This window comes from Myiozetetes cayanensis, unplaced genomic scaffold (assembly GCF_022539395.1).
Source record: "Myiozetetes cayanensis isolate MyiCay16 unplaced genomic scaffold, myiCay2020 scf2-11, whole genome shotgun sequence".
Lineage (NCBI taxonomy): Eukaryota > Metazoa > Chordata > Aves > Passeriformes > Tyrannidae > Myiozetetes > Myiozetetes cayanensis.
Genome location: NW_026087411.1, coordinates 49,654,553 through 49,668,082, shown reverse-complemented (window position 1 = coordinate 49,668,082; position 13,530 = coordinate 49,654,553). Strand labels below are relative to the sequence as shown.

Genomic DNA, 13,530 nt, shown 5'->3' with positions numbered 1-13,530 from the left:
CTTATATTTGCTATTAATATAAGCATATATTTGAACTACATGAAAGATTTTAGCGTTGTTATCTTAACCAATGCTATATTGCTTACTTACTATGTGCTACCAACTCAGACTAGTGAATGAAAGCAGATTGGGAAGGCACATTTTCTTGCTCTTGTATAATTGCATAATGCTGCAATGCTTGGAAGGCAAACTCCACAGGGGAACATTAAAAAAATACTGGTTTGTAAATTAAAGTAACGAAAAGTAAATGTTAGCCACGAAAACATTTCCTTCGATATTACATTTTATAAGTTGTTTAATCAGTTCCTCCTCCAGCTGAGGTCTGAATTATCATTAACTTTGTGGTTCAATAAATGATTAATACAAAATGGGAGAATCTAAGGGGAAAAAAATGGTGCTTTAAAGCACACACAACAGATGAAGAGCTACAAAAATGGGCGAGAAATTTTGCTGTGAAGAGGTAATGCAGTAAAAGGGAACAGCTGGAGACTATTAAAAGCACTCATTAGAGGGAAGAAGCAGCAAACTGTTCTAATTGGGTCAGCTGACAGGTGGCTGTGCTTCAGCAGTGCCCTCCCGGCAGCCCATTCCCAGCCACAGAGATTGATGCTACTGTGTGATCCTCAAACCAGATCTACAGCTGCAAAGCTGCGCTGCAGCTCAGGACTCACTGCAGGACATCCAGCGACCAATTCAAAGCAGCTCAGCACCAGTATATAACACAGGGAGTAAAATGACTACCGTGTGTATGGGGCTATGTAGGGAAAACACTGAGAGGGCATAAAATGTTTAGCTACAGCTCAGCACCCAGTAACTGAAAAATATACTTTTAAATTTATGTATTTAACTCCCTAATATCTGGTATGCACTGCACAGATATAGGCAAATAATTTTAACCTATGCGTGCCTCAGATTTCCAACCTAAATGATGTCAACCAGGTTCATAAAACCCTCTCCAAATCACATAGAGTCATGAACCCTCCATTCCCCCATCCCATCAAATCTGCAGGCAGACAATTCTCTCTCTGCCATTTTTTTTTTTTTAATACAGAAACACATTCATGAGGCTGACAATTAGAAGATGAAGGCATGGGCTCCATACCATGGTTGCTCCTGGAGGCCATGTCTCTGGCAACTGAAAAGCTTCAATAAACTTATCTGAAGTCATGAAGGAAAAAGCTCAGTGATGACAGTTGATGACAACCACTGATGACAATTCACAATGCAATTACCCACGGTTAAATATTTCTATCATGCAGATAAACACAGGAAAGAAGACAGCTGCTGTAAGAAAACAAATTGTTAGAAGCGCAGTTTTCATTGTAGATGGAAATCTGACAATATAAATAAAATTTTGGTTTATTGTATTTAGTGAATATTCTTCTATTAATGAAAATCATTGTAGTTATAAAAGGATATTCTCAAGAATCAGGAATACAAAAAGTTGTTCTATAGAGTTTAAACATTCAGCTTCTTCTATAACTTTGCTAGAAATTCATGAAAGAACCTAAACATCATTGGATTATTTAGCCAGAAAAGCCAGTGTTTGTCACAGGAGAATTCCCTTTGTAAGAAATTTGACTTGAAAGTTCCCTGACATACTCTGAAATTTACTTCCCTTCTTTGCAGTAATCCTAACACACTTTTAACAAATATTTTAACATTTCATTAAAAAGACAAAAAGACAGATGCTCCTTTATAGGATCTCTTGTACGAGTAATCTTTAACATAGCTGAGGCTGAATATTGTTAGAATATTTTTATTTTTAGCTGAGGAAAGCACATTTATTTTCAGAGATGAAGTTGAAAGACTATGCTGAGCCACACAGAGATGTGGTGTAAACTTGTCTGCTAATTATATAGAATGAAAAGCTGAAAGATCCCATAGGAAGGTGACAAGTTCTTATTTTACTGAGTGATTTTTTAAATACAAACTTCCTAACTTCTGATAAATTAGCTCAGAGACCTTTTACTGGAGTCAGTTAGGAGCCGTGCTATTCATGAAGCTAACAGTGATCAGAATCCCATGTAACCAGATTTCCTGCAATTCAGGCAACAATGCACAGACCATGCTGCTTCACACACTCATTCAGCCTTAGTTATCTTCGATCAGAGTTTCATCAAATGCTAAGGAAAGATGAAAACCTTTCATATTTGATGGCTCACACTGAAGTTGTAATAGATACTAGATATTTACTAACAAGCCTTCTGGAAAGGATAATTTTAATACAAAGCTTTCAAATATTTATAGTAGTCCCTCTCTTCATCAGGGTGCTTCCAACCTTCTGTATTTCCAAGTCTTAAACTAAATCATTTAGTGCTTATTTTCCTTTTGCTTGCTACCAGCAGCACTCACAGCTCTGCTGATAAGGGTTTACTTGCTTCATTGAAGCATATTTACTATAAGAACTCTAGTTCAACCTGTAACACATTCATTACAGTGGATTTAAATTAACTTTTGTGAATTTATTTCATCTTACGGGACCATAATGTAGGGTGCCTCTCTCCTGAGTGTGCTTGAGACTTGACCTGAGGTGATCACCACCATTTCAGACCAGTAATTACCTCTCTGCCATATTCCACACTAAGGCACTGCCACTATTTATTTTGGGGAAGCTTGGAAGTGATCTCTTCAGGTGACTGACAGTAACTCACTCCAGCACAGAAAGTGCTGGGTCAGGACAAGGGGCTGGCTGATCTGGGTAGAGAGTCTCACATTGCAGCAGCTGCCTCTGCTGTATCTGACTCATGAATAAAGGGCTTGTTTTCCATCCCGACTTTCAATTAAATTTTGGTAAACACAGACATTTACCAAAACATTTAAAACAATTTATCTGACTCCTGAATGAGTGGTTGTTTTCCCTGGACCAGAGTCAAAGCCTGAAGCCCTATTCAGAGAAAATTTCAAATAACCAGTGAACGATGGAAATTTCTGTCTCTGTGTCTGATCTTTGCAATGTCAGCAGTTCAGATTTTCAATGTTAAAAAAACAGCCTGCAAGGTACTACAGGACTTCAAGGTGTTTTTTTGTCTTAAGGATCAGAATCAAGGGGAGAGAATGCTTCCATTAGGGATATCACAACCTAGTGGCCAAACAGGAGTTCAGACACAAAACCTGATCTTAAAAAGCTTTTCCTCCCTTAAGAGCCTGTTTTATGGAGGTGCTGAGCTCCCACAACTTTACACTGTAGTTTCTGAGAAAACATGCATGCTGCTCTCAGCTTTTCAAGGGAGAAGGCCAGTGTTGGCAGCTACTGACAAAGATGCCAGGATGGTTTGGAAAGGTTTCCAGATTCCCACAGCATCTTCCAAGAGAGAGGAAGCCAAGAACATCATGTTCGATAAAAGCACGATTAGCCTCTAAACCCAGTTTTCAAAAGATGTACACCTTTTGCAGGCAAACCTGTCTCACCTGGTAAAATAGAAAACTTAGATTTACAGCTTCTTCAGCCCATTTTGTAAGTCTATAACTGCTATCAACACACAACTTCTTGGGTTCTCCAGCAATGAACTCAATGTTGTGGAGTAATCAGCAGTTTTGTATTTTCCTAGCTCTTGATCTGAGGCATGATGGAAGAAGAAAAGTAAAAAGCTCATCTCCTCCCCCTGCTTTCATGTATTTGCTCATGGTCAGGAACAACTCATCCCAAACAACTTGGGTTTAACGTTGTGATCAGTTGAAACTACTTAATATGCTAAATCTAAGCTTATCCTTTGAATAGTCCCCTGTAAGAAAGTAACGCTTTATGGTGAGTTTTGAAATAAAAAAAATATTAGGGAAGAATTACAATTAGACCGGGCCTGTGCTAAAGTGTTCTATGGGCTCATGCTCAGAGGTAAAACCAGCTGCTTACTTTCTTCACAGCTAGATCAGGCAATTGATTTTTCAGATTTCTGAAGTTATGATTCCAAAAAATCCAATACCTGGATTTTAAAATATATGCCAGTAGATTTCCTCACACCACTGAGGAAAAGATTAAAATGCAGTCATGCCATATATGATGTGGTTGGATAATGTAAGTCTTAAAAATGCTGAACATTCAGAATGAGTGGCTTTCCTTAAAATGAATTTCACTGGCAAGTGCACTATATGTTACTGTGACAGGAGCAACTGCTCTCTTTGAGCAGTGCAAGTGACTGCCAAAGTCTGCCAAGAGGGGATGGAGGACAGATTCCAAAAACCTTTCCAGGATTCTAACACTGAATTACCAACAGAGAAGATAAAAAAGAAAATGCAAAAATAGGTTTTGCTAAGGATGCTGATGGCGCCTCAGACCAACAAACTATCTTTTGAACAAAATGACTACTGACTGCAGACAGCCACTTTTTATTTCTTTTTCATTATAGCTTTTGTACTCATCTGTATGTGCATACATATGTGTATGTGTATATTAATAATTAATTTCTTAAAGAACATACCAGTGCAAAAGAAAATGCAAGGTGACCAACAAACAGGAACTATATCTGTTCATTTCAGTTCTGCTTGAAGCAAAATTTCACTGGCTGTACATATCACATCTTAAACGGCACAGGCAGTATTGAATTAACACCAGCCTTTAAAAAGTCAGTCATAAGAGGTGCCAATCACTGCACTTCAAATGAAAAGTAAAGGCATTCAGAGTTAAGTACAGACTGTACCACTCTTAACATTTTCAGAAGAGAAAACATGACAGTGATAAAAAGATAAGAGTTATACTATAAAACCACATTAATTTCTCCCCCTTGTCCCATTCACAGGTGAGCAAGCAGAAGACCAAGCACACACAGCATGCAAAGCCTTCCAACTCTGCACACCAGGAGGTCAAGACCTGCTCAGTTGACATAGGAACCTCTTTGGGATCTCCAGGCACAGGAAAAACCCACTGCAACATTACTGAAATGATTCATGTATAGCAGACGTCATTAAATTTAAGTCTGTGCACAGCTACACCAATACCTCCCCCTTCAATTATTCATAGTTTATAAGTTTGTCTACAACAGCAGACAACAGTAATAAAGTACAAAAAACAAACCAACAAGTCCATAACACAGAAAAAAACCTAGCCCTCCTTGGATCCATCTGACCTCAGCTAGAATTGAAAAATGTTGTGTGGTACGTTCAGAGCTTCATTCTCTATGGCTCATTTGCATATATTGTACTCTACTGCCCCTCCAAAACATCATCAAAACATCCTCTCTTTGTTCTCCAAAAGCCGCAGACCTCTCCTGTTGTGATGTTATGTCTGGCCTGCAACATATCATGGCAGACCATCGAGCTGTCCTGTCACCGATGTGTTACTGAACCCTCTGCAGGTTCAAGTGTGGCTGAAGGCTGAGTCCAATCTGTCGGGGTCTGCAGTGGGTCTGTGGAATCCCTGGCCTTAGGAGGAGTGCACTGACCTCGACGAGCTGAGGGTGCATCCTTGAGCGAGCAGATACGTGGGTAGGAAGGCGAAATGGACAACTGGAAGTGAAAGTGATGGAGTGTGTGTTGACACGGAAATGGCATTACCACATCCTTGTTGACGAAGGTCACCCTATCAGTGTGCTTTTAGATGCCGCGCTGGCAGATTTGGACCAGTGAGAATATGCCACAGCAGGCCAGAGATGATATAAAAGGGAGTGTGAGAAAAAGCAATAAATCTGTCCTTTTGCACAATTTACTCTACGCCTGCTGCCTGCTTGTCTGCCTGTTTGTTTTTTCTTGACCGTCGCAACAACGGCACCAATCATACTAGATTATAGAGAGAGTAAGAACTAATTCCACCATTTTGCCTTTTCAGGGAGGTATCTGTGTGCATGCAAAGAGATCATTATCAAACAAACCAACCACTCCCCTCACCCCTGTGTTTCTTATTGAACATTCATTGAACACCTACTGCCATGGGACCTTGCTCTACAACAAAGGCCGACAGGTGTTATGACAGTTCAGCAGTTGCACAAAATTAAAACTTATTATAAATAGCTTATCAGGCATTATTGTCATCATCTTAATCAAAAAAAAGGCAACAAAACCAAACCAAGAACTGAGATTAGAGCCCTAGTATAAAGAACAGTACAAACGACTTAGCAGCAAGAACATTAGGGGCTTGGGCACAGTAAATTGCTCTGTTTCACAATTTTCCTCTGAGGCTGCACACTTACAGACATAGTTTCAACCTAAAAGTCTATCTGAATATTCTCAGTGACAAATATAGGCAGAATTATTATATTACAGTACACTGCAAATCCAACTCTGTGAAAGCATCGTAATTCAACAGTGGCAATCTGGGACGTGCTGTCAGCTTATACAAGATCAAACAATTCATCAGCAACACTCTATGGAGTAAAGTTGAGCAAACTGAGGACCAGACAAGACAATGACAGAGAAAAAAATGCAAGACAGAAGATGCCTCAGTTTCCCACTTTTCAAGCTTCCAGTTTGAACATCAGCATTATATAACAATGCTGGGAAATTGGTAATTGAAGCCTTTTATTTCAACATACCAGATATCTTTCCTCCTGCCTCATGCTGGGGGTACGAATCATGTGATTCTGTTCTCCTCTCCAGTCTCCAAATCGTCGAAAAAAATAATTGGATAGAAATCGATTGACAGGATCTCTAATAATATTGATGTACACCGGCTGGTCTCCTCCAAACCTGGTGGGAAGAAAAATGGGTGAATCTCATCAGAAGATTCTGCACAAGCACATATCTATTATCTCTCACCTGAATCCTTTCAAATTACTTCCTACAGAAATTCAGAGATTTTAAAAGGTTAGGAGTGAAACTGAGACTCTTACAACTAACCAGTTATCAAAACTGTGAATGCATGTAAGATCTCTTTAGGATGAACAGTAAATATGGTATCACTTTAAGCTACATGTGTACTACAAACATTGTGGTTTAAGACCTTTTTTTCTACTGTATCAACAGTTTTGCTTCTTGAGTTCTCTCCTTGCTGTTTTCAGATGAAGAAAACATTCTGCAGATGAATCAGAGAATGAGCATTTCTTCATCTCAACACATTTCCCATCGGGAAGTCATGTCAGAGCAGGCACCACCTAACACTAACTGCCATAAGGCAGCCTTGGATCACCTTCACCTGTACAGTAAGTGTCGTAACGTGCAAAGGATTCTGCAACATGCAAGCTTTTTTCCAAAGGCTTCCTCTGGAGGAACTGACAGATATGCATGGTATTTCCACCTTTATATTGCTGGAACTTGTGCAGACCTTCATCCCCTCACCCCCAGCCTGCACCACCAGCTATATTTGAGATTCTTTCATGGTTATGCAAAACTTTATCCCTGTACTGCACTTCATGAATATCTTTTTTTTTTTTTTTAAATGACACTATGAAAATTCCTGCTTCAAAAAAGAAATTAAGCATTAGTTTCCAGTACATGTAAGTCCAAGGAAAATGAAAGGAAAAAACCAGCTGTGACCAGCCTTGCACAAAAAACAAAATGCAGCATAGGTACCTGCACTTTAGATATGAGAAGATAGAGCAACCTCATCACCTCGACTTTACCCTCTTGTACGCCTCCTCTTGGTACTTAATGACAAATATCTTCAGTTCAATAGGTGGGATACAAAAAGAGGAAAGGAGAAATAGGGAGCTTGAGAAGGTTTGTGATTACGCTGTATTTTCAGAGTGTTAAAAAACTGACTGCATAGTTTGCATCAATACACAGCATCAAAAGAGCAGGCCTAATTGGAAGGAAAAAAAGGGAAGTTGCTTACACTGTTCTGTGATCAATATTGAAATTCATGGAGAAGACTTATGAACCACAAGTTAAAGTGTAGTTAAAGAATAAAATAAAACAAAACCTTCCTGAACTGAGAAGTTCATACGATAAATTCAACTCAGAATTTGCCTCATCTAACAATGTGGATTATGATTCTCACTCCTGATTCCCCAGTTAAGTGAACAACTCATACTTAAGCACTAGCATATGCTTTATTTTTGAGAATTAGAGGACACAGCCATATTGAAGTATTTAAATTCTATTCTGATGATTTTCTGAGTCACAATTTAAATATTTTCTTCTAAAATGTAAAATATTAGATTAGAAGAGACAAAACTGAAGACACCCTTTAGATTAAAAAAACCTCAGCCTCTCATCTTTTGAGTCGATGAATAATTGAATTCATGTAATAAAAGGGCTTCTCATAAATATTAAAGAGGAAGCAAAATTGTTTAAAATTATGAATTCTAGTAAAAGACAATAGAAAAATATCATAGAGTTTCAGCTTGATTTTAATTCTGCATGATTCCCCAGGCCTCTAAATACAGTCTGCAAAGGCTTGTCTCATGAATAACTATGCGTATCAGTATTTCATTGACCTCAATGTTGCAGGATCTGCCATAATTTGAAATTGAACAGACAGCATAAAACTTTGAAACAATCCAATTAAAAAGGCAGATAGTCCTTGCTTCCTAACCACAGCATAGCCCAGTTTGGACATGGGAGTGTAAGTAAAGTTTCATGAATTTCGTATCCTGAATTCTTCTCCGAGTTGATCTTTGCTGCTTTCTGTTTTTATACAGAAATAATACAAAAAAAAAATTTAAAAAAGGCATTCCTGCAAATACCACAGGACAATGAGGGCATAAAGCTTTGACAAAATTTATTCAAATGGAAAGCTTTCGGTGAATGTCATGGCTGGTAGCTTTGAAAACTAAACTTTTCAAGTGAAATTGCTGGCAAGAATGGACTGCATCTAAATTACTGAACACATTATCTTCCTGCTGCTTGATGCAGATCAGTAATAATCTAAAGACAGAAGGGAGTGGAGAAGAGCAAAGAAAAGGGGAAGCAATGGAGACAGTAAGAAGTGATGACAGCAGCAAGTTGTCTAAAGACAGAGACAAAAAGATTACAAGATTCAGAGAAGCAAGAGAGCAGAGATGTCCTGCCCTGGGTTTTGTGGAGAATGTTAAGATTAAATGTTCATGAGAAGAATGAAAAATTAAAACCAGACAACTATTAGTTGTCTAGATAGAAATTTTCAACACATATTGTCTTTTCTGCAGTAAAAGGAGACATGGCATTGCATAACCAATCCACCAAAGTCCCAGAGCCCATCCTTTTGCCGGTAAGGTCATGTCTCTGAAGACAAGGACTGTAAATTCAGGACCAACAGCTCTGAGAAAAGAGGCTCATACAAGCTCGGTCATCCAAGAGGACAGCTGAGATGGGAAGTCACACTTTCACAAATGCTACAAAGGAACTTCCATTTCTGAAATGGAGACTGTGTGTGCCCCCTGTCCCCCCAGACATGAGACAGCTTGAATTTCTGATTTTCTGCACAATGTAACCAGCCTGCTATACACCCAGCTGCAGTTGCTCCACCAGGCAACAAGCAAGGAATTTTTAGGAAAATTAAGCCTGTTCTGGCTCTTATTCAAATGTGCATTTTTTTAAAACATAGTTTATAATACTTTAGATTCCAACCATTTGTTTCTATGGACTGTACTGAGAGTCTTTTATGGAAGCTAAACAGCAGTCACATAGCATAAAAAATCCTACCCATTAAAAAAAATCAATTACCTTAAGCTATTTAGAGAAAAGGGCAAATCAATGCTCCATTTGTTCAAGTATGTTCTGCATATTTTTAGATACTTATCAATCACAACATATTAAATATTACTTAGCTCTCCAGAGTGAAACTTTTCAAATTAACAACACCCACCTGAAAGCGCTCTTACGAAAAAATACATTTGAGCTCTAATTATACATCATGTCACTTTACTTATACTCAAACACCTATTGTGAAGGATTTAAAATGGGGCAGAATCATATTTTCTAGGTTTGAGCAGAAGACTTACCTTCTCTGAGTGGGATCATGATTGGATCCTGCATGATGAAGTTACCCGATCCTTCCTTCTCAAGCCCAGCAGCACATTGCTGCAGCTGGGAGAGTGGGCCAAGGCAGCCCCACTCCAGCAGAGCACTGCAAATGTACACACCAATCCTCTGCGGTGCTCTTCCTGTACTTAACTTATTCTCCTGATTTATTTCATATATACTATTAAATCCCATTAGTTTTAACTGCTCTGTTGTGAAAGGTGTATTTTTGGAGTCCTCATCAACAAACTTAGAATATTTTCAGGCTTCAATCAATGATTGTTAGGTTCATTAATAATACATTCCCCTATGTCTTTTTTAATAAAAGCAAATTAAAAAAAAAAAAGCTTAGGAAGTATGCCAGATGTTGCAAGCTTGCCCCTTAGAAAAACATCTTAGATAAATTCCAATTTTATTACATGTCAAAACCATTTGCAAACCCCTTATGAGTTAGGGGGGAAAAAAAAATCAACCAACGTGATTTGCTTGGCTTTAAAATGGAGGATTTCTTAGCTTCTATTATTTTTCATTTCACTTCAGGAGGCTGCTGCCTTTCCATTTAGCACAAAACTCTATGCACAAGCAGAAGCAGGTTTCTTCATCCCCGCAGGCAAAGTACAACTCCTCAAGGAAAAGATGACTGCCTATCTATTCTCTATAAAAACCTTGTCTTCCTCTTACTCTCTTAACGTATGTCTCCCGTTAAACAAATGGATTGGTTGCTAGAAATTCAATACAGTGGAAGCAAACAAGAACTGACAGCCACCTAACATTAATAGGGACAGGTATATTGTGCTTCCTTCTTATAAAGGAAGCACAATTTCCTTTTAGTGTCATACAACCGAGAATCACATGCCAAGAGCACAATTGCCCAGCAATTTACTCATCAATTATGTTACAGCTCCATTACCTGCTCTGGCACACAGCTTCACGGAGAGGTCATGTAAAAGCACCAACATAAAACTTTCATGGTTTTAGGGCTTAAATAAGATGCGGTTACTTCAAAATTTATCTTCTGGAAAAGGTATTTTGAAATGAATAGTTTCCATAATGTCTTGCACTAGCATGAAGTTGTGTCAAAGCAATCCTTCTCTGCACACAAGGCACCAGGCACCTCTGGCATGGTCCAGTGACCTTCCTCAAGGATGGGCTGCAAAGAGGAGTGAGCTGAGGTACTGCCTGCTTGGGACTACATGGTATTGCCAGCCTCCATAATCAAGGAGTTTATCTTCCTGCTTTAGTCTGTAGTGCCTCTCTCCTAGCCTTCACCCTATGCTTTGGCCATGTCTTCAACCTTTTCTTTAGAATTAGGAGAGAAAAAAGGAAAGTGAGTTGATATAGGGCATTTCTATGCTGATGCACCTATATTACCTAGTTTTTTCAGTCATAATAGTGCTGGCAGTTGAACTGGTACAAGGTAGAGCAGACTTCAGTTAGAAAGTTATGCCAGTTTACTCTTTTATTACTGTTCTCTGGTTTATCCTAGACACAAAACAAACAATGCCGAGAAGTGATATAATCAGCATCCCTGGAAGTGTTCAAAACACATGTGGATGCAGCACCTGGGGACATGGTTTAGTGGTGGACTTGGTAGTCTAGGTTAATAGTTGGACTTGATGACCTTAGAGATCTTTTTCAACCTTAACAAATCTATGATTCTATGAGATAAATATTTTCATTTCAAAACTGCATCTTTGGCTGGCCTGGTCTTCAATGGGACATGTGTGTGGGGATACAAGATACCCAGTGGTTCAAGGTTAACAGTAAAATAGTGCACACTGGCAGCACTCCTCATTAATTGCCCTTTCTGGAGCTGTGATTTCAACAGTAGAAATTTCAGCTTCTGAAATGATGTATCTGGGTCATGTCATTGTAAAATCACAACTGAGTCCTCTGGGAATTGTTTAGTAAGCTGTTTCAGATCAGCAAATGGCTAAAAGATAACACTATAAAGCCTTGTATTTCTATATTTTACTATCCTGTAAATCTCCCAGCACATTTTAGGCTGTATTTCTGTCAGTCATTCATGCATGCTAAACAATGAAGTTTTTTTTTTCCTATGCTTTTCATTCTCCTGAGGATATCAAAGTAGTTTAATATATGAATTCACAATGAATAGCACTAACACAGATACAAATTGTGTCTGGGTCTGTATAGTATCTCCAAATCAAGTAAAGGAAATAATAATCGTTCTTTCATTTATGTAATGCAAAGTTACAGCTGGAAACAAGTAAGACAGAAAACACTAACTCTCCACAAAACACTAACAGCAGCTAAACTCTGCATTAATTAAAATCACCTAATTCCAGATACCCTGTATTTAAGACTTTGTTCAAAGGTTTGGTTCAGGATCTCTCTGAACCTCCGATCAATGTTTCACTATAATTCAGAGATGTAAATGATGCACATTATATAGAGTAATAGAAAAGTTAACTACAAAGTATTACAATAAATTTCCCACAAACAGTAGAACAGCTGATATGGCTCTTTGGAAAGCATTAAACCAACAAACATGATATGTAGAAAAGATACATCTTCAAAATTGGATGAGACCACAGATTTGGCTGAGATAGTTATGTTCACATGAAATCCTGGGGCTCGACTTCTTAGGAAGGTTATTATGCAAAAGATGTTGCAATGCGTTCAGCACTGCATATTCAGCTTCCTGTATGAATACATTTATCAAGAGAATTATGGGTGATTCCAGCTGTCCTGTGGAAATGGCAGTTGCAGAGAGTAACTCTGCATAATGCTAGGAATGTCCATATAGAAACTGAAATACATTTGGTATCATAAAAAATAAATTACTGTAACTTGGCAGTGCGTATCGTGTATGCAATCTACAGAACATAAAAATCAATGTAACTAAAAACATGGCTGCCCTGTTCCAGATGTGAAATTCTACATAATCACCATCAAAGAGGGAGCTGTGGATATCATCTTGCTTGAGGCTTTGAATCTACACAGTTTAACTTGATAATCTGTGATTCAGAAGATAAGTGCAAACCGGTACTATTTTCAGAAAACAAAGCTGCAAAATGAGAGAATAAAGAAGGGAGTGATTTGCTGGTAAAGAGCCACTTGAGCCACAGGCTAGAAAGGCATAAGCAAACATTTTGCACTGTAGTATGGCAAATGAAACCCAAGGAAGCAGAAGATACTCACAGTGAAGGAGCAGTTCTGCCAAGAACATGCTTTCTTTCACATATTATCAGCATTGTGTGAGACCGTACAGGCCAGAATAATCCTATTTTCCCATTCTTTGAGAAGCAGGAGCAGAGAGGAGCAAAAGACCTGGCACAGCACTGATGTGACCATGCACAGAGTCCATTTTCAGCAAAGCGTTAACAAAGTTCAATGCAAAATGATGAAAAAAATAATTAGAAGGAAAAAAAATATAGAGAAGACTGAGACTTGACTGCATGACAATGTGTAAGAAATTACACATCAAAGCTTACACAGGAAAAATTTGATGAGTCTTTAGATAGTGGACAAATGTACTCTGAGATCCAAGGAAAATGAGTCAACTGGACTTCTCAGAAAAATTATGAGAAAGAATAACTCACAATTTGCAATCTGATAGAAAAATTCAGTATTGGAAGACTTTACCAAAAGCAGCAGGTTCCCATTACTGGTGATTTTAAATCAACACTTAAATTTTCTACCTGAAAGATGAATGTTTTAGGTTCAAAACTAATGAGTCTGTATTGTGCATTACAC

The 13,530-nt window shown here is 38.3% G+C and overlaps 1 protein-coding gene across 1 annotated transcript in view; it reads right to left on the bottom strand.

The window, feature by feature from the left end:
• UST (uronyl 2-sulfotransferase) overlaps nucleotides 1-13,530 on the bottom strand; it is a 152,890-nt gene that overhangs the window by 46,857 nt on the left and 92,503 nt on the right. The window contains exon 5 of the mRNA XM_050316281.1: nucleotides 6,465-6,618. Within this exon, the coding sequence (XP_050172238.1) occupies nucleotides 6,465-6,618 (154 nt within the window). The remainder of the gene's footprint in view (nucleotides 1-6,464; nucleotides 6,619-13,530) is intronic.